A 20,551-nucleotide genomic window follows, 5' to 3' on the forward strand; every position below is an offset into this window, starting at 1 on the left:
CTACAAAATTGAAAGCATAGCATTGTCCAAAATGTCTTGGTATGCTGAAGCATTAGGATTGCCCTTCACTGGAGATAAGAGCCCTAGCCCAAACCCTGAAAAACAGCCCCATACCATTATCCCTTCTCCACCAATCTTCACAGTTGGCAGAGTGCAGCCAGACAGGTAACGTTCTCCCGGCATCCGCCAAACCCAGACTCGCCCATCTGACTGCCAAACAGAGAAGCGCTATTCATCACTCCACAGAACACATTTCCACTGCTCCACAGTCCAGTGTCAGTGTTCTTTACATCACTCCATCCGACGCTTGGCATTGGACTTGGTGATGCGAGGGTCGCATGCAGCTGAACAGTCATGAAAGCCCATTCCATTAAGCTCCCGCTGCACAGTTTTTGTGCGTACATTAATGCCAGTAGAAGTTTGGAACTCTTTAGCTATGGAATCAGCAGAAGTGTTGGCGACTTTTACGCACCATGCTCCTCATCAGTCGTGGACCACGCTCTGTGAATTTACGAGGTCTTCGGCTTTGTTGCTGTTGTTCCTATTCGCTTTCACTTTCTAATAATATCACTTACAGTTGACCGTAGAATATCCAGCAGGGATGAAATTTCACAAACTGTCTTACTGCAGAGGTGGCATCCTATCACAGTACCACGCTTGAAGTCACTGAGCCATTTTGTATTCACCTGTGGCAACGAGTCTGATCGAAACACCTCAATTCAATGATTAATTGGTGTGGCCGAATACTTTTGTCTATATAGTGTATATATACGCCCATCTCCGTGAAACCGCTTGGATGGCGATACCTTTCTTCTACTTCCATACACAAGCTTCAGAAGTACTTTCATCAGTATAATTTATTTTACAAGACATTGGGAACAGTAACTAGCAGTTTTGTAGAGCTAAAAATCTCAATCACACAATAGTTCTCATTATATTTCTTTTCACACCCTCTAGAGCTCAAAGAGAATTGGTAATGAAGATTTAGGCTACAATGTCAGCACGAAGGTGTTATATCTATCCTTGCGGCTGCCCGTATCCAATATCGCTCTATACTGAAGTCTAATAAATAAAGACATTATCTACTTTGTGTTTTTTCCTTTGAAAAAAAAAAAGTCTTTGTCTTGAGCAGATTCAACTGTCCTGTCCCCCTGATCTACCTGTCCTGTTGCAATGAACCCGAAAAAAAAAACAACATTAGGCGTGTGGGATGCTAATCATTAAGATGACCTACTTCTGATTCTCCTTTTCATTTCAAAAGCAGCGTTAAATATCCATAAATTAAGGAAATTAACTGATGGAGCCCCTGGCATCTTTGTAAGCTATTTAAATCTTTAAATTTACAACATCTTTTGCATATATCAAGTAATTGAACTAACTGCGGGGATGTAACTTTAATGAGAAAATTTCCCTTTTCTGCTGGAGTTCGTACTCCAAAAACAAAAAAAAAAGTGCCCCGGGAACCAAAAGTTGTTTATTCCTGCCATGGGGATAAAAAGACTGTATGATGTTCTTTTGTAGCTTTGTGATATGCCGGAACAAAAGGCATATGGAATATTAAATTAATTATACTAATCCCAGAACCTAGTCGACAACTGGGACGTAGTCTCCTGCTAACCTCAAAAACAAAAGTACTTGACCTTTATAGATAGGGGTGAACGCAGAACTGCCGCTTGGTTGCACTTGCGGACATTTGGCACTAGTTGGTGCTGGAGATCTTCTAGAAACTATAGGAATGGAGTCTGCTGTTGATGATTATTATTACGGTACTATTGCTACAAGCCTAAAAAGTGAAAACTGTGCATATCAAAGCCACATCCCCGTATCTGTAACAAAAATTAGTGATGTAAGTGTTACAGAATGCAACCGCTCCTCGGCATAAAATCCCTGTCTTTTCCATCAGATCCGTCCTCGTAAAAGCAGTCGCTGGCTAAATTGAGAGTATGAGGGGTGGGGGCAATTTACCCTTAGGCTGGAGTGTTTTTTTAATGACCGTGGCCACCAGGCCAGCGTAGCAAGGCCGACATAAATGGTCACACTAACGACTGCATTCAACATCCAAAAAATTACAAAAATGACGACTAGCTTCTCGGCCGTAAAAGAGGTTCTGCGGCATCTGAGCTCCTATTTGCACGCGCCACGCGGCATTTTGTTTCTTTTGACGCCGGCCAACCGAACACGCGTGCCGGATTTATAGTAGTTTGTCTAGAGAGTAACATTAACCCCACAGAAACCAAAAGTGACCCCATACAAAAGTTTTCCTTCATCATTTTGCTGGTTTTTGTGCTTTTGTCGAAAGAAGCGCGGCTACAAACACTGTAAAGATGCAGGGGGATAGAGGAGAAAGGGGGGGGGGATGTGAAATATCTGCATGGGAGATCTTCATAGCAGACATCTCCAGCTAGCCGTGCTCTATAATTGAAATGGCGCGTTTAGCCAGGGGCTAGTGCAGAGGGTGCATTTTGCAATAGCACAAAGCTTGTCCACAGACGTCATTTGGTATTAATGGCCTGAAGGGAATCTAATGCCAGACATTAGCAGGGAGGCTGAAAAGGGAACTTCAGGGGAAGGGAGGGGGGGGTCGGCTATGGGGTGAAAATAGCTTGGGGAGAAAAATGAAAGGTAATAGGGGTAATTTGGTGGAGAGAGGGGGTGTAAAGAAAAGAGCTGGCAGCAGCAATGAAACCTGGAGGGTGGGGGGATATTGAGGTGAGGTGGGGATGGGGGATGTGTAAAAGTTAAAAAAAAAAAACCTTGGGGGAGCAATAGGTGGGCAGAAAGGGAGGTGAGGCAATGGGCAGAGCACAAATATGGGTGTGAGGGGGGGCAAGCTGATAAAAGTGCATTTGTGCCTCTATATAATAAATATATATATATATATTTAATGGTGAAACAAAAACAGGGATTGTTAAAAGGGATATTTTTAGGCAAAGGGAAAAAGTACCTGAGAAAGTTGGGGCTGGGAAGACTTGGGTGTAGATTTGGGATACCAGGAGAGACCACAGAGAGGGTGCTGCCCCCCCCCCCCCCATATGCCAGTTGCAGTGTGTGGCAGAGTCACACACCAGGCAGAGGATGTGAGAAACGTGCCCTGTGTTACTTATGTGGGAGCTGAGAATGTATGCCTGGCTGACAGTGCCCCGGGTAACATTACATCAGACAGAATGACAATGATTACCATCAGCTCCCCTCTCCTCACTCCCCTTGACTCGCCTGGTGGGAGCCTGACAGCAGCCGCCGCCGCCCGCGCCCGGTGATCTCCGTTATCCGCAGCTGGCACCGAGGAGGGGGCAGAGCTAACTGCAGCTAATCCGCGGCGGCCCCGGAGGCGGCGGGAAGCCCAGAGCTGGGAGTGCGTGCGGCCGGCGCTCTCTCTCTCTCTCCTCTTCCTCCGCCCTCTCCAAGCAGCAGCAGCAGTAGCAGCAGCACCGGCGCCTGTACTGACTCACCCGGCGGCCGCGGACCGGGGGCTCTGCACACAGGGGCACGTCTGCCCAGGACCCAGGTGAGAGAGGGGCTGGGTGGGTGAAAAGTGACTTGGAAGTAGTGTGGGCAGGGGGCAGCTCATCAACCCCACTACACCCTCCCGGGTGACTGACATTATATAGGCATGTAGTGTGCAGCGCATGGATGTATTGTGCCTGCATGATATGTGTGCATGGAGAGGGAGAGCTGCAGCAGATTTTGGGGAGGGGGGTTGCAGAAGCCCATGGGTGATGTTGCCCATCCTGTGCTGTCTGGGTACTTTAGATCTATCCTGTTACCACTGTATGTATGTACAATGCCTGCAGTACCAGCCTTCCCCCCATGCACTCTATTATATCTGGTGTTCCTAAAAAGTGAGCTGAGGTTCGTGTTGGGGAAGGGGAGGGGGTGCAGAAGGACAGGATTTGGGGGGGAAGTGGCACGTGTGGTCCAGTATGATGCGACACAAGTGTCCTGGTGCTGAGAGTTTCCATCCACTTGTCCAAAACTTTCTAGGAAATAGCTGATGTCTGAGTCCCCCTACTGCTGTCATATCTGGTGGTCAAGGTACCAGGGTACTACCCCTTTAATTTAACCATAAGTGTCCCCATGTATATGTATGTATATGTAGGGCTATCTAGTTCCTTCTGCTTGCCTGTGCATAATCACCTTCATATATTTATGTAGTGCTGTATAATAGAGGACCCTCACAGTAATAAGAAGGGGCTGAGTACTATCCTTGGAACTTATCTTTGTACTTGCAATTTAGATACAAGGATTTAACTCTTTCATACAGCTGCAATGTGGCATTGTGGAGGTTTTAGGGGGGGTGTTGAATCGTAATTTCAGTTTTAATATGTCAGTATGTTTTGTATACAAGTTATTGGCATTCATTGCCTGTGACCTGACTACCTCTCTGCTGCCTGCAACCTGCTTCCTTACCTCCTGCCTGTGAACCTTCCTCCTTCTATTGCCAGCAGTAGGTGCTGAGGGTGTTGCAGCAACCTTTCACCTACCCCAGTCCCTTCATTCTGCCCCTGTATAGTTTCCACAGCCTCCAGTATTAGTTACCAAGGGCCTGCAGACCAAATCAGAGGGATTGTGGGGGTAACCTCTTGCACCCCAAACTTGTTACACTTTTGAAGTTTTTTTTTCCTCTCTCCCACCCCCCCCCCCCCCCCTTCTCCCCCTATTTAAGAGGGCTCTAATGCATCGTCCCGGTGTGTGTGTGCCTCAAACGCGGAGTATTCCTGCAGGCTTTTGTGTTCTGAAGACAACACCCTGGAATATTATCCACTTTCAGCATTCTTTGCCTCAGGCAAATTGCCCCAGGCGCCCCGGCAGGGATGGAGCACTCCGAAATTGCCTTCTGTTTACCTTTTATGGTTAAAATAACAGCTTAGTAAAGAGGCAACTTCATGGAGAAACAATTTCTTCAGCTCTGCCCAAGCTGCAGCAGCCTTAGCTAGTTTAATCACCCCCAGAGAGCTTAACAACTGTGAGCACAATGGGACACAGAGTCATTTTGTGTGTAAATGAGCATGGCATTCTGATTACTTCACTTTACATGGGCAAATAGCTTTTACAAGCAACATTTGTGCAGCTCCTCCACAGAAGCAGGGGGAAGATAATCTGCCTTTTCAGAGGACTGCATTGGGCTATTCTGGAGGAGAGGAAGGACAACAAAACCAACTACATTGCCACATAATCGGAGGACCTGGTGGTATTGGGTTTTGCCATCAGCTAATACTTCACCCTCCTGTTGTGTTTTTTTTTTTTAAATGCAATTAAAGACGGTGGTTCCTTCGCAAAGAGCTGGCCAACGTAATTGCGTTTAACCCAGTGTGCGCCAGGAGGGCCCAGTGGCGGAGGGGCCAGGAGGAAGCGTCTCTGTGCCGCACAATGACATCCTATTGCGATTAGGTGGGAGTTCTTAAAGTGAGTTTCATTTTTGATCAGTCCTGACCAGTTTCACCTCTCTCAATCTATGCATGGCTGTTTTCATGGTCCACCCAATGGCATTACTACTTTCACACAGCGGTTTGCCCTCAATGGCATTACTACTTTCACACAGCGGTTTGCCCTCAATGGCATTACTACTTTCACACAGCGGTTTGCACTCAATGGCAATACTACTTTCACACAGGTTTGCACTCAACGGCATCACTACATTCACACAGAGGTTTGCCTAAACACTATTTCATCTCATAGGTCTGCAGGGTGCATTAAGTGCCCTATTCCGCTGTGTCTTCTGGGAGTGGAAAAGTTGGTCATTTTAACCCTTTGCTTAAAGTGGATATCGTTTACTGTTCTTATTTGTTATTTAAAGATGTTTAAATCTGCGTCCTTTTTTTTTTATGAGGCTGTTTATTGCGTGGGGGAAACTAAGGTATTAAGCTTATATGTGGTAAAAATAATTAATAGATGGAGTAAATCGTGCAATTTGCAATCGATTGTGTATAAAAATCTTTCCCTTTTTCAATCGATTGTGGCAATTCTGCAATCGATTGAACAAGTGAAAGATTTTTATACACAATCGATTGCAAATTGCATGATTGCTGCAATCAATCTCTGATGTATGGGGGCCTTAACCTCACTTTGCCTTGCACTCAGTTTGGGTGCTGCACTTAGTTTACAAGATGCTATAATGTCCTGAACTTTATCTGTGGAGATGAATATTGTTCCCATATAGAAATTCACCCCTTACCGTATTACAGTAAATGACTACAGCACATTGGTTTTAAATGACCTTGTACTTGCATAATCTAAATTTCTCCATTAATTAGGTAAGTAACCTGTAGAAAAGCCCAGAGCAACATGTAGCGTTGTACTGAGTCTATTTCGTATCCTTTTATAAATCAATGTGCCAACTATTGCTTGATCTTATCAATTAGCACATCTGTCAAGGAACTATGTATCCTTCTATATACCTATAGCTCAATAATTACATCTATGAATCAATCTGTGTATCTATGTTCAATCAAGCACCGTATAAAAGTATGCATCAGTAATACCCAGCCATTCATATAAGAACTTGCAGAATAGTCAGTTCACCCATTTACCTGCAGACCGATATAATATTTATTTATAAACGCCAATATTGTATGCAGCACTGTACATATGTTACACATGACCCACATTGCCATGAAACGGAAGCTAAATGGGACAAAGAATAGACCAGCATAAAACCTATATGCGAGCTGGCTTTAAAATGAGTGTTCTATATTGATGCATTATCAATTTATTGATTATGTATCATTTATATCAAGTGTATATCTGATGTGGGACCTCAGTGAGCCAATACAGTCTATAGGTAACTCTCTCCTCTCTCCCATTAATAGTGTGTGTGTGTGTGTGTGTGTGTGTGTGTGTGTGTGTGTGTGTGTGTGTGTGTGTGTGTGTGTGTGTGTGTGTGTGTGTGTGTGTGTGCGCACTGTATAGTAATATGACACACACAGTCCCAGAGGCTTGTATTGTGTCTGAGTAGAATAAGTATTGTGTAACAGACTGTACTCAGTTCTTATCATATCACAGAACAGTGGTGACTGCAGTGTGTGTTATATACTATATCACACTATACAATACGCCTATCCTATTACAGTGTAGCTGCATACTCAGTCAATGTAAGATAGGATTGTGTAATCAATAGTGCATTGTTAGAGTACATTGTAGGCTAAGCAGTTCATGCAATTTGCATTTGGGATTTTATTAAGACAGGCATTACAGATGATCAAATAACTTTGTTTTTAGCTTTGATACATTTTTGCCGTTTATAATTATAACCTAAATATTCTTACTCTAAAACGAAATAATCTCGATTAATCTGGAGTCCTAACCAGCTGTAATACAGCGGTCAGTCATTCTATATTGTATTTCGGCACCTGTGACAGGTATGTACAGTAGGGCAAATCATGGGTCACGTCTGCACTCCGTCAGTTCAGTGCCAGGGTGTGCGACACGTTGGGTCAGTTAAATCAGGGGTAACGTCTGCACTCCGTTAGGTCAGTCAAAGGACGTGCGACACGTTGGGTCAGTTAATGGTCTATAAACTAGATTGGATTGTACATGTGCAATAAATTTACGAGTTTAGTGAAGCTATAACCTGAGCGTATTGTAAGATTACCGTATTTTATTAATATTATTTTAGCTGTGTTTTAGACATGGGTAGAGGAACTGGTGGACAGTGGAGTCCTCTGTTCTATAAATGTATACTTTTTTTGGCCAATAAGATGTTTCGTGGACTAAATTACATTCAACGACATTCGTCATTGGCCAATTGTCCTACTATAACGAAACTACTCCACTGGAACCAATTCCATATTTTAAGTTTGCTTACTGTATGCATTGATTTTTGTTGGGTGCAAAAGTTAGAATGAAAAGATGTAAACTGTTACAGTAATAGGGTTAATGTTTGTGTACCACCTAATATAGGTAACTTTCGTTTAGCGTCGTGTACTTTAAGTTGGCCAGCTGGTAACTATTTCCATTTTTTTATATGCATCAAAGCCATGGATTTTTAAGTATCCTTAACATTAACCTATTCCATTTGGCGGTGGTGTGTAGCTTAATCACACATTGTTAATACAGTAGGTAGGCCCCTGCAACTAGTAAAAAAATGTAGTTTTGCACTATTTTATTTTGTGCACAGGTAAGTACAGTTGAGGGATAGTACAGTAGGTGAATTGATGTAAAATTGACTCCGTGTATAAAATAAATGCCTCAGCTACTGTGGAAGTCACTAATTTAGAGGTGTCTCGTTATTGAGAGACACGTGATAAAAAAAACCCTGAATCCCAATTCACAAATTGGTTCTACGTTTGTCAGGGGATATTTCACTTCTAACACATAAGCCCACGACCTTTAATTAGAATTTTGCAGTTTGTTTTGTGCCCCTTAAGGCTGACACCTTGAAAAAAAAAAAAAAAAAAAAATCTGCTCCTGATTTCTTTTTGCTAATAAGCATATTCCACTTACCCTCTGGTATTTTAAGAAAACGATGCAAATATATTTAATTGCGGTGGTGGCAATAATTGTAAGCTGACGATATAATCAGGCGGATGCAAAAAATGATCTGATTAGATCTGTGATCACATCACAAAGATAATACCGATTGTGCTGAAGGATTGATGTTATTTATTTTTTTTTTGTTCTTTGCTACCAGGAGGAAATCAGCATGTCCCGACTGTCTCTCACCCGCTCCCCGGTATCACCCCTGGCATCCCAAGGAATCCCTCTTCCAGCTCAGCTTACCAAATCCAATGCTCCGGTACATATCGATGTAGGGGGACATATGTATACCAGCAGCTTAGCCACGCTGACAAAGTACCCGGACTCCAGGTAAGGACCAATACTTGCTACTTTGTACATTTCCATCTCACATTGAACGACTATATTCCATTGTGCCCGGACTAGACTCTGTTCTTCTCTGTTCTTCTTTTATGCTGACCCTAGAGTACATGACTGAAAAATGTGTATTTGCTCTATACCCTCTGAATACCCAAGGGATTTAGACGCACAGCTCTATACCCTCGGAATACCCAGGGGATTGTGATGCACAATCATTAAATATTTTGGTACTCAAAGTGTTTGCATTACAGATAAAGGACGCTGCTTCCTTTTGGTTTATTAGGTCTTTAAAGTGTCTTTTGAACGGAGATATTTTATCCAAATAACTCTGTTTGTGACGTTCACTTAAATCCACGTGTACCAAATGGTCGGCCGATCTTGGCTCTCCGTTGACGATTAAGGGGTATTTTTTCATTGAAATATCTGCAAGGCAGAGCAAAGGGAGGTCTTGCTTTTCTTAGATCACCGAACGTGTTGACAAAACTTTAAAAAGTGCCTTACGCGACTTTGGGTTAATCATCTTTTTTTTGTTTGTTTGTTTGTTTGTTTGTTTGTTTGTTGCCTTTAAGGACTACTTTTACAGTGCAAATGAGTTTATGTTCTGTTCATCCTTTGTATGAACTGACCACGAGCCTGTCTGCAACTACAGTATATCCATAAACTTTCTATCCACTAGTTATGTCTGACCCACGGGACACCGCCACAGATGTAAGCTGTAACACAGGCTTTTGTCATTAGCCGTGCTCTGCCAATTAGCTCCATAATTAGCAGCATTTTGCATTCTAGCAACAGGGACAGAAGGGTGACTTTGCTGAGCTTTCCGGTTATGTCTGACGTGCCGATACACAAAACTTATTACAAAGACAGCAAGGTGGTGCCTGGGCGCATTCGGTTCCTAGGAGAACATTCTCACTAGTTAAACTGTAACTATTAATTTCAATCTTGCAAGGTCACAGCCAAAATCAAAAAGTTGCCACGTTTTGTCTTTTTTTTTTATTTTATTCACATACTGTAGAAAACAATCTGGAGGTAAAGGGGCAGCCCTGTATACTGTGTAGCTTCCTATATACAGCATACTTTGGCTAAAAGAGCTACGTTTGTCACATAATAATTAGGAACACAAGCCAATCCTCTGTTGCCAGATGTTTGGCAGAACTTGCAGACATTACAGTCCATTGCACTGTGTGGTGAGAATATCACTTTCCGGCATCTGGGGTACATTTTAGTTCTCGAGGTTGAGAGACTTCTTTAGTCTGTCCTGGACTTAGTGTTGGTATATGCGGAATACCTGTATTTATTTATATACTTCCTGATATAACAACCTGATGCCAGACGTCTAAGGCTCCAAAGTTTGGCATAATAAGGAACATTTTTGGGAAACAAAAACAATTGTCTTGACGCAGGTAGCGGTGTTGCCGATAGCAGCCAATGTGAACCTACCTGTCCAAAAAAAAAAAAAAATAGCTAGATTCTGGTTGCTATGGGCAACATCCCCTCTTGTCCTTTGTATTTTAATATATCTTCCGTTAAATTGGTATTCTTTTATCTTATTAATGGATTTAATCATGTTCACAAATGTGGATTAATGGTCTTTTTTAATGTACACACAAGGTAAAAAATAGTTTTCGGTATTTTAAGCGACATATCGGCGACAGCGAAGGAGAATGGCTAGGCACACCGCTGTATACATGGGTTCTGTGTTAACCGTAAATCTCTATATTGCCATCTAAATCATTTTCTATTGGGCATAAAACTATTTTTGTATAGTTTGACCTGACCCAATGTATCGCCATTAGGTAAAGCATAATATCAATTGGTTATTCTTAATATTGAAATCATTGCTAGAATATTAATCCTACATTTTACATCAAGTGGACGGATTTATTATATGTAGCTGTGCTAGATTTATCAAGCTAAAATGTCAATTCTTTTTAATAAAACTTAAATAATTACTGTATTTGGGAAATGAGTGATTGTATCTGTTGTACGGCAATAGTTATGAGCTGGTTCAGTTAGTTTATTTGTGCTGGTTATTTCATAATGTAATAAATTGCATTACACGGTGTATGGGAGGCTGTTATCAGATCGGGGTGGAGACATGCAAATCATAGATTTGAAGCCACTCCCCTGTGCAATGTTTGGCATAGGGCAGTTTTGACATCGGGACCGCACTCCGAATCTCAGTGTTAGTGAATGAGCAACTGCGACATTAGTTGTTTTTGGGGTTTTCATTCTGTAGTACGCAGGTAACTATAGCCTCAAGTATAACGCACTCTTTTTACTAATAGTTCTGTGTTAATGTGAATTTCGGTATACTTGTGCCTTACAGTCTAATTAGGTAGCTAAACTCAATTTTCTCCTCCTAAATTGCCTGAGGCAGATGTAGCCCGATTGCCAGTCACATGCCTGGTTCATTATTCTCGAGTACATCACGCCCAGGGCCTCAGGGCTGCATTGAAAGCAAAGCTGCCAGCAATTATATCAAATTCTCAGACAAAAAGTGAAGACACTGAAGTGTTAATATGGCTGATTTTGGAGGCATTCGCTACTAATAAAATGATTGTACGAACACCTCACATGTGTGTAACATGTACTTCCTGTAATAATATATTATCATTTATATTCAGAGTAGCTAGTTGTGGAAATACATGGAGCAGGGGCATATGCTAGGTTGTGCGTTTTGCAAACTTGCCGATTTTGCAGCGGGATTTAAAGGGCCGATTCTTAAAAAAGACGCAGGTCAAATGCATTTGATAAGCGGAGGTACATGCTCAGTTCCAACACCAGGAGGTAGGTACCCTAAATGATAAGCCAGTGGCAGTGGTGAGCGAACCGATTTGGTAGCAGTAGGTAAGTGGATGCAACATTGTGCAATGTTGTTAAATTACCTCCTTCCTCCACCCACAAGATGCATCTGACCCAGTTGTGGGCAATATGCTGCCATCCAGCTGCTGTTGAACTACAGAACCCAGCATGCCCTGTCACAGTTTTAGCATGGCCTAATAGTAAAACTGTGGCAAGGCATGCTGGGACGTTATTGCCCACTCCTGCTTGCTGCACCTCTAGGAGCTTCAACAGAAGATGCTATACACAAGGCCGATTTGTATGAGCAATCTGAATGTTATGTCTGCCACCTATAAGGTCACCTGTATATTTTGCACACACAATACAGCCGAACTCTTAACTAATGTCACCGTGACATTAGTGATTCTCACACCAGCCAACCAGCGATTGGGGAAGGCTACAGTCGGACGGACATCTCATTGTGTTTACAGGTCAAAAGTGACTGAACTCGGCAGCGTAACAATAGTTTTGCTCTTCTACTTAGGAGGCAGAAACTGGTCTCCTATGTTGTTTGATGACCTGGTTCTAATTACAGGTACTGTGCACATTACTGTGACCTGTAATTAAAGGGAGAGCATCACCACCTCCCTGTTGGGTGCGCTTGGTGATCCATGTTTAGATATACCTGCAAGTTTTGCATTCTGGAGATAGCTCTATGTTTAATACTTCATTCTAATGATAACTGAGTCATCTGGTTTATATAGAAAGTAACAATACTAATGCAGGAAAATAAAATCTAACTGTACCTGGCAGTGCTGTACTGTACCTGGCAGTGCTGTACTGTACCTGGCAGTGCTGTACTGTACTGGGCAGTATTGGAGTGCTGGGCCTGTGCTTTACCAGTATGTATGTAAGCAGATAGTAATTAGAGGGCTGCAATGGAAAATGCTGAAAATTATATCCACCACTACCAAGGACTTGGTGAGTCATGCTTTGTATGCTACTCATCCTCTGAAGCAGTGTTTCCCAACTCTAGACCTCTAACAGTGCATGTTTTCCAGATCTCCTTGTTAGCGCACAGGTGTGTTCATTCACTCATTCCTTCTCTTGTGATACCGAGGAGATCTGTGACACATGCACTGAAAGAGGTCCCTGAGGACTGGAGTTGGGAAACTCTGCTCTAACTCTTTATTTAGGACAGGTTTCCCCAAACTCGGCCCTCAAGGCACCCTAACATTTCCGATTTTGAGGATATCCATGCACAGATGATATAATCAGATTGACTGATGTACTAATAAAGTCCCCTGGGCTTAAGCATGGGATAGCCTTAAAAACAGGACTGCAAGGGCCGAATTTGGGAACCACCGATTTAGGACGTTGCATTAAAGGCTCATTCGCTCCATTTTCGAAGCTCTCTCGTATGATTTATCTAGTGGAATTCTAAAGAAATATAATGTTTTTATATTAGCAAAGGAAAATTAGGCAGAGTGGGTTTTTTTTGTATGTTTGGTAACTTCTACTTCTAGAGCTTGTTTGAAGCATCGGCATTGTTCTTCTCCTATATGTGTATGGTAAAGATCTCTGTCCCCCATCTCTATCTCCGACACTTCCTTTCCCAACTACATTACTTTATAAACGGGCATTTGTCCATAGGAAGATGAAAGTGAGGTAGCAGGAGCAGACCGCGGAGGAACACGCAACACGGCCTGCTGAGTATAAACGTTCCGCCTACCACCAGACTGTCTGTATCCAAAGACAGAACATACAACAGACAATATTTCACATTTACTTTGCTGTGCAAAGAAAAAAAAGAGGTTTAGGATAATGTCCTTTTTAAAACTGTCACCTTTTATCCTCTAACCTGTAATAGGGGACTTTGAGCTTTTGTTATGAACCTTAATGCTCTTTCATGAAACTTTGTAACTACGGACATCCCCTCCTAGCCTTTCAAATTTTATCTTCTGCAAGTCCTTTAGGCATTCCCGCTCCAGAGAGGTAATTATTCCTACCCCGGACTCTCTGGCTTTCCTCCATGCAGAGTTAAATATTCATTTTAGGAAGACATATATTAGAAAAAGTATGAAAAAAAAGATCTCTGCCAGGATCCTCAGGTTTGGTGCTCCAGTCAATGTTAGTAGAGTAAAGACCGACAACAGGCCTTGTGTAAAACAGAGCTGTTACCTGCGCACCAGAGGAGCTTACAATCTATATTCTCTACCGCATGTACACACACACACACATACTGTGTATAATTTTTTTGTCCGTAGCCAATTAACCTACCAGTAATTTTTGGAGTGTGAGAGGAAACACAGGCAAGGACATTGAGAACATACAAACTCCACACAGTTGGGGCCGTGGTGGGAATCAAACCCAAGACCTCAGTGCTGTGAGGCAGTAATGCTAACCGTCACTATACGTGGGGATGTCCTTGTCTTTTCTGCTCACATAACGTTTTACATTTTGTTTCACGTGAATACTACTGATAGCGTTCAACCACACTGTAGGTGCAAACAGCGGTTCAAGTAAGGGGAAGCCGTTCCTGCTAGGAAGTATTTGCAATAATTGAGGTTTGGTTCTCTTTGCAAATGTTTATGGTGAGCTGCAAATATTGGTACATACTGAAAGGCACCCACATCAAGAAGAGCTATTAGACTCTGGTGATTACAACATTAGAATTCAATACCTCGGGGTCCGTAAAATAAAAAACTAAGTTGACATCTGCCGTCATCGGGGCCTATAACTTTGTATGAAACAGAAGATCGTGGTTGGGGTTCTCTGTTCTGTAAAACTGAAAACCAGGACAACTCTATGCTGGAAAGTAAATAGATTTTTTTACACTTACAGATGGGTCCTCCTTGCTCGTTAAACTTCCCTTCTAGTCGCGTCATGCCGTGCTGTGACTCGGTGGCGCTGAGCGCCTTTTCGTGTCAACTTTTTACCTTCAAATGCGTCTTATTTGCACTTCAGGTGTATGTGCCAGCGGAATGCTACGTTACAGTGTCAGCGGCTGTATGTGCAAGCGGAATGCTACGTTACAGTGTCAGCGGCTGTATGTGCAAGCGGAATGCTACGTTACAGTGTCAGCGGCTGTATGTGCAAGCGGAATGCTACGTTACAGTGTCAGCGGCTGTATGTGCAAGCGGAATGCTACGTTACAGTGTCAGCGGCTGTATGTGCAAGCGGAATGCTACGTTACAGTGTCAGCGGCTGTAACGTAGCGATTCGTCTGCAGATGCAGTCGCTGACGGAACTTAGGCATGCCGCATATCATTTTAATCAGCAGGAGCTGCTTGTGCAAACACGACGCATTTGAAGGTAAAATGTCGCACGTAAAGACACTCGGCGCTACCGAGACACAAGGAGCCCCCGCGTTATGTGCAGCGTGACTTGTAGCGCGCGGAGGATAGATGTATGTGGGCACATCTGTATGTCATCAAACCCTGCAGTTAATATCATAGCCCATTCTGGGGCTGATTTTTGATTTGGGAGTAAAGCAAAAAAAATAACAAGGCGAGTAACTTTGTATGTTGGCAAAAACAACGTTGCACTACAGGTGGGGCAGATGTAAACAAGTTACCTTATGAGAAACTGCGCTTTTAAAAAAAGAAAACGCCACAACTGATATGGCCGATAATAAAGATACTGGGACACGCTGTATTTAAAACGTAAGGGTAAAAATTGTATTTAATAATGTAGAATGAAAGTTATGTACAAACAATCACACTAATCATGTGTCGTACAAATGCATGCAAACTTCAAGAATAGAAGATTATTTATAGCACATGTAACCCGCACCGGCTGCAGATAAAAAAAGATCTTATGATTAAAATATATATAGAAAGGTTCTTTATATAGTGCCTCTCACAGTATATAGGGGGAACTAATCCGTCCCAATAGCAACTGTAACCAGTAATAATGGGTGGTAGTACTAGCAGTCTGTTCCCTGGCACAGTTGGAGCTGATAATGTAGTTACCAGGGGTTGGGTAGGAGATCCCGGCTGTTGGGAATGCCGCTGTTCAGAATACTGACAGTGGCATCCCGACAGTCAGAATACCGACACCCATAAGGAAATACAGGTAAGTCTAACCCTTACCCCTATCCCTAAATCTCCCTCCCTGGTGCCTAACCCTAACCCCCCACCCTAGTGCCTAAACTTAACCTTGCCCTCCCTGCACCCTAAACCTAACCCTCCCTCCCTGGGGCCCAAACCTAACCTTCCCCCCTGTTGCGTAAGCCCACACCCTAACCCTCCCCTAACGCCCCATACTTACCTTCGGGATGCTGGTGATCGGGATTCTGGTACCAGGATCCCTACGCTGTTGGTTATTCGGCGCCGTAATTTTGGACGTCTGCATCCCGCACGCCGGGATGCTGACTACATCCCTTTATCAGAATGCCCCCCCCCCCCACCTTTGGCTGAATGGCATAGTCCTCGGTCCGGCACTTATAGTGGTGGTCACCGGACGCTGCGCTGCTCAGCGGATGTAAAAGCTGCTAAGGGCGCAGCATGCCCGTGCAAAGTGCTCCTGCACCAACAACACGCCCCAAACGCGGCACAAGAATGGCGAGGGCTCTGGTGGCGCTGCTGAATACGCACAGGGGAAAATGAATGCACCAGTAGCAATCGCAAACAGCCGTACACCCCCCTCGGCTGCGGCAACAGTGTGTAAAAATCTCCCAGCAGCAATACTCAGTCCAGAATGGGGCAACCAAACTGCTTGCGCAGTGAGTGGCTTAGCCCAGGTAATTCTCTGACCGGTTTTGCCTCCTCCTGCAGAGAATTTATTTAAAAAAAAAAATTGCATAGATTTAGATTTTGGAGGGGTGTGTCCAAACTCATATCTAAAGTGCAGTGTAAAGATATCCAGCATGTGTGGGCTACATGCAACAGCAGCCAGTATTTACCCTGCATGCAAAATAAATAAGTAAATGTATTTGCATCCCTTGCAGTGCAGCTTGGTTCCAGATACAAACTTACTTGCTTTTTATTTGCTTTGCTCCCAACCCAGAATCAGCCCCTCTGTGTAAGAAGTTAGTATAATGCCGTTTCCCAAAGGAACAGCGAGCCGTTCTAATGCTGGCCATACACCTGCAGGACCAGCATCCGATCCGATTCACCATCCGATTCCCCGGAGCACCCCGGCAGTCCCGGTAGCATATTTGTTGTTTTTCTTAGCACAGGATCTGTCGTATGATCGATCCTGTGCCTCACGCGCTCGATGGATCGCATGAACAAAATAAACAGCACGGTCTGCACACGATACGATGGAACATATGGGCTGCACATCTGATCATAAGATCCGATTATAGGAGCTGCGGGAGCGCGCATCGGATCTTATCCTACTAAAATAATACACGATTTTCACAAGATCCATCATATGACTCCTCGAAAATCGGGCAACCAGCCCGAAATCGTGCAGGTGTATGGCCAGCAATACTTGTCCTGCTGTCTTCCAGTGACTTGGGCTGTGATGTTGCTATTTACCACTACATACACCATAATGGATGTAAGGTATGTTACTGCAATCACCAGTATATAGCATGAGCAAGCGACCAGTGAGGGGAGGTACCTAATAGTATGTAATAAGTGCCTGTGACTACATAGCTCATCCATTGTGTAGTTGCTGTTATTACTGCCTGTAGTAATTATCGTTTGTCATACACCTCCCTGTCAGCTTTTTTTCCCCACCCTTTAATTCATAGCCTCCCATTAATCATAACATTTGTAAATTAACCTGTCTGTTACCTTCTGTTGGGCATGTATGTGTATGTACTCATGTGTGTGTGTGTGTGTGTGTGTGTATATATATATATATATATATATATATATATATATATATATATATATATATAACACAGTGGGGCAAAAAAGTATTTGGACAGCCACCGATTGTGCAAGTTGTTGCACTTTAAAAGATGAGAGAGATCTGTAATTTCCATCATAGGAACACTTCAACTATGAGAGACAGAATCAGAACAAAAAATTCCGGAAATCACATTGTATGATTTTTAAACAATTTATTTGTATATTCTTTCGGAAAAAAAATATTTTTGGGCAATCAAAAAGTTTAACTCAATACTTTGTAATGTAACCTCGGTTGGCAATTACAGAGGTCAGATGTTTCCTGTAGTTCTTGACCAGGTTTGCACACACTGCAGCAGGTATTTTGGCCCACTCTTCAATGCAGATCTTCTCTAGATGTGTCATGTTTTGGGGCTGTCGCCGGGCAACATGGACTTTCAACTCCCTCCACAGATTTTCTATTGGGTTGAGGTTTGGAGACTGGCTAGGCCAATCCAGGACCTTGAAATGCTTCTTACGGAGTCACTACTTAGTTGCCCGGACGGTGTGTTTGGGGTCATTGTCATGCTGGAAGACCCAGCCACGTTGCATCTTCAGTGCTCTTACCGAGCGAAGGAGGTTTTTCCCCAAAATGTCACGATACATGTCCCCATTCATCCTCTCCGTAATACGGATCAGTCGTCCTGTCCCCTTTGCAGAAAAGCATCCCCAAAGCATGATGTTTCCACCCCCATGCTTCACAGTGGGTATGGTGTTTTTGGGATGTCACTCATCATTCTTCTCCCGCCTGTGGAGTTCATCCCAAAAAGTTCTATTTTGATCTCATCTGACCACATGACATTCTCCCAATCCTCCTCTGGATCATCCAGATGGTCATGGGCAAACTTTAGATGGGCCTGGATATGTGCTGGCTTAAGCAGGGGGACCTTTCGGGCGCTGCAGGATTTGAATCCATGACTACGTAGTGTGTTACTAATGTTAACCTTTGTGACTGTGGTCCCTGCTCTCTTAAGGTCATTGACCAGGTCCCCCCGTGTAGTTCTGGGCTGATCCCTCACCGTTCTCAAGATCATTGATACCCCACGAGGTGAGATCTTGCATGGAGCCCCTGGTCGAGGGAGATTGTCAGGTGATCTTGTATTTCTTCCATTTTTTTTATAATTGCGCCAACAGTTGATCTCTTCTCACCAAGCTGCTTGCCTATTGTCGAGTAGCTCATCCCAGCCTTGTGCAGGTCTACAATTTTGTCCCTCGTGTCCTTAGAGAGCTCTAAGGTCTTGGCCATGGTGGAGAGGTTTCAGTCTGTTTGAGGGTGTGGACAGGTGTCTTTTATACATTTAACCAGTTCAAACAGGTGCCATTAATACAGGTAACGAGTGTAGGATAGATGAGCTTCCTAAAGAAGAAGTAACAGGTCTGTGTAAAGGCCCCCATACATCAGAGATTGATTGCAGCAATCGTGCAATTTGCAATCGATTGTGTATAAAAATCTTTCCCTTTTTCAATCGATTGCAGAATTGCCACAATCGATTGAAAAAGGGAAAGATTTTAATACACAATCGATTGCAAATTGCATGATTGCTGCAATCAATCTCTGATGTATGGGGGCCTTAAGCCAGAATTCTTGCTGGTTGGTAGCTGTCCAAATGTTTTCTGCAAGAATATACAAATAAATTGATTAAAAATCATACAATGTGATTTCCGGAATTTTTTGTTCTGATTCCGTCTCTCACAGTTAAAGTGTACCTATGATGGAAATTACAGACCTCTCTCATCTATTAAAGTGCAACAACTTGCACAATCAGTGGCTGTCCAAATACTTTTTTGCCCCACTGTATATAAACTGCAACAGATGGCAGTATTCCACACTTCTAAAGAAATCAACTCTGTGAATGTTGTGTCTGCAACGTAATAACGCTTTATTGCACTATTACGTTGCGGACACAGCACAACATTCGTGGAGTTGATTTCATTACGAGTCCGAAGTGCCGCCACCTCTTGCAATTTGTATGTGTCGGGTGGAAAGCCTGCATCTTACGGTATGGCGTTTGAGCAATCAAGTGCCAAACCATCTCGCTCGTGCTCTCTCTCTTGTGTCCCTGTTAGGCCATTTGTGTGTGTGTGTGTGTTTTGGGCTAATCTTGGGAAACACTGGACGGATTTTGATGTAGTTGTCACTCTTCTATGGAGCCTTTGTCGCGGAAGGTTTAGGTGTATGACACATTAATGTCAATGAAAGAAACTTAAAAGATATATCACAACAATGGATTTTATTTTATACCATGTAGAGATTGATGTATTATACGGTTTCTCCAGGACAAATTGATGTAAGCCCTGTTTACTGATTAAAAAAAGGGAAAAAACTGCAAATATTTACCGTTCCTATTTCATTTATGTGAAAAACGATTCTTTAATTTCAAATGAGTCCAATTCCCGGGAAGAGGCTGCTTTAGAATGACAATAAATAACGCGCAGGGACAGACACGTAACGTGGCTGGAGTTGACCTGTTTTGCTCATGGATAACTTTACGTGGCATTTTTGCGTGTTATTTCAAAACTAGGGCCCTCATTCAGAGCCGCTCGTTAGCGGCAGTACGCTCGTTCCGAGCGATGTTCGCACATCTGCGCATGCGTACGGTTTTTAGTACGCATGCGCGAACCAGTCAGTGCGGCCGAAAATCGTTTGTACGCTATATAGCGAGTGCCTGCTATTTTGAGTGACAGAATGAGGCGTATGTGGGTGGTAACAGGGGAAGGTGCTTGAAAAGGGGGGAGTGGAATTCGAACGCAGGTGTGCTTAAAGGTCAAAACGGGCGTTTTAAGGGTGTGCATAATTAATCCAGCAGCGTCATTGACCACGTCACTTGGTTTTTTTAAACTCAGAACTGCTCGCAAAATAGTGGTTGAAAAAACCAACCACAAGAATAGCGAGCAGTCCGATGTACTCGATTAATCTAATAAATAGCGGACATGACATATGGTGCGAGTGGCCAGGGGGCGTTTTTATCAAATAAACGAGCGTATGTTTTGCTCGCTCGTTCAGACTTAGAGGTGTGAACAGACTGCAATGTGCGAACGGATTATTTGAATAGCCACCCCTTGTTTTTGAACGAACGACCGCAAATAGCGAACGGCTCTGAATCAGGCCCTAC

The 20,551-nt window shown here is 43.3% G+C and overlaps 1 protein-coding gene across 2 annotated transcripts in view; it reads left to right on the forward strand.

The window, feature by feature from the left end:
* Positions 1–3,423: 3,423 nt before the first annotated feature.
* Positions 3,424–20,551, forward strand: part of KCTD15 (potassium channel tetramerization domain containing 15) — a 55,586-nt gene continuing 38,458 nt past the window's right edge. Inside the window, exons 1-2 of one of the 2 annotated variants that reach the window (XM_088451142.1) lie at positions 3,424–3,505; positions 8,627–8,802. In XM_088451142.1, coding sequence (XP_088307268.1) covers positions 8,639–8,802 — 164 coding nt within the window. In that variant the 5' untranslated portion in view covers positions 3,424–3,505; positions 8,627–8,638. Of the gene's footprint in view, positions 3,506–4,688; positions 5,404–8,626; positions 8,803–20,551 lie in introns of those variants that run through there. The other variant, XM_088451143.1, reaches the window with a different exon arrangement.

This window comes from Taudactylus pleione, unplaced genomic scaffold (assembly GCF_031769625.1).
Source record: "Taudactylus pleione unplaced genomic scaffold, aTauple2 ptg000537l, whole genome shotgun sequence".
In the NCBI taxonomy this organism is placed as follows: Eukaryota; Metazoa; Chordata; class Amphibia; order Anura; family Myobatrachidae; genus Taudactylus; species Taudactylus pleione.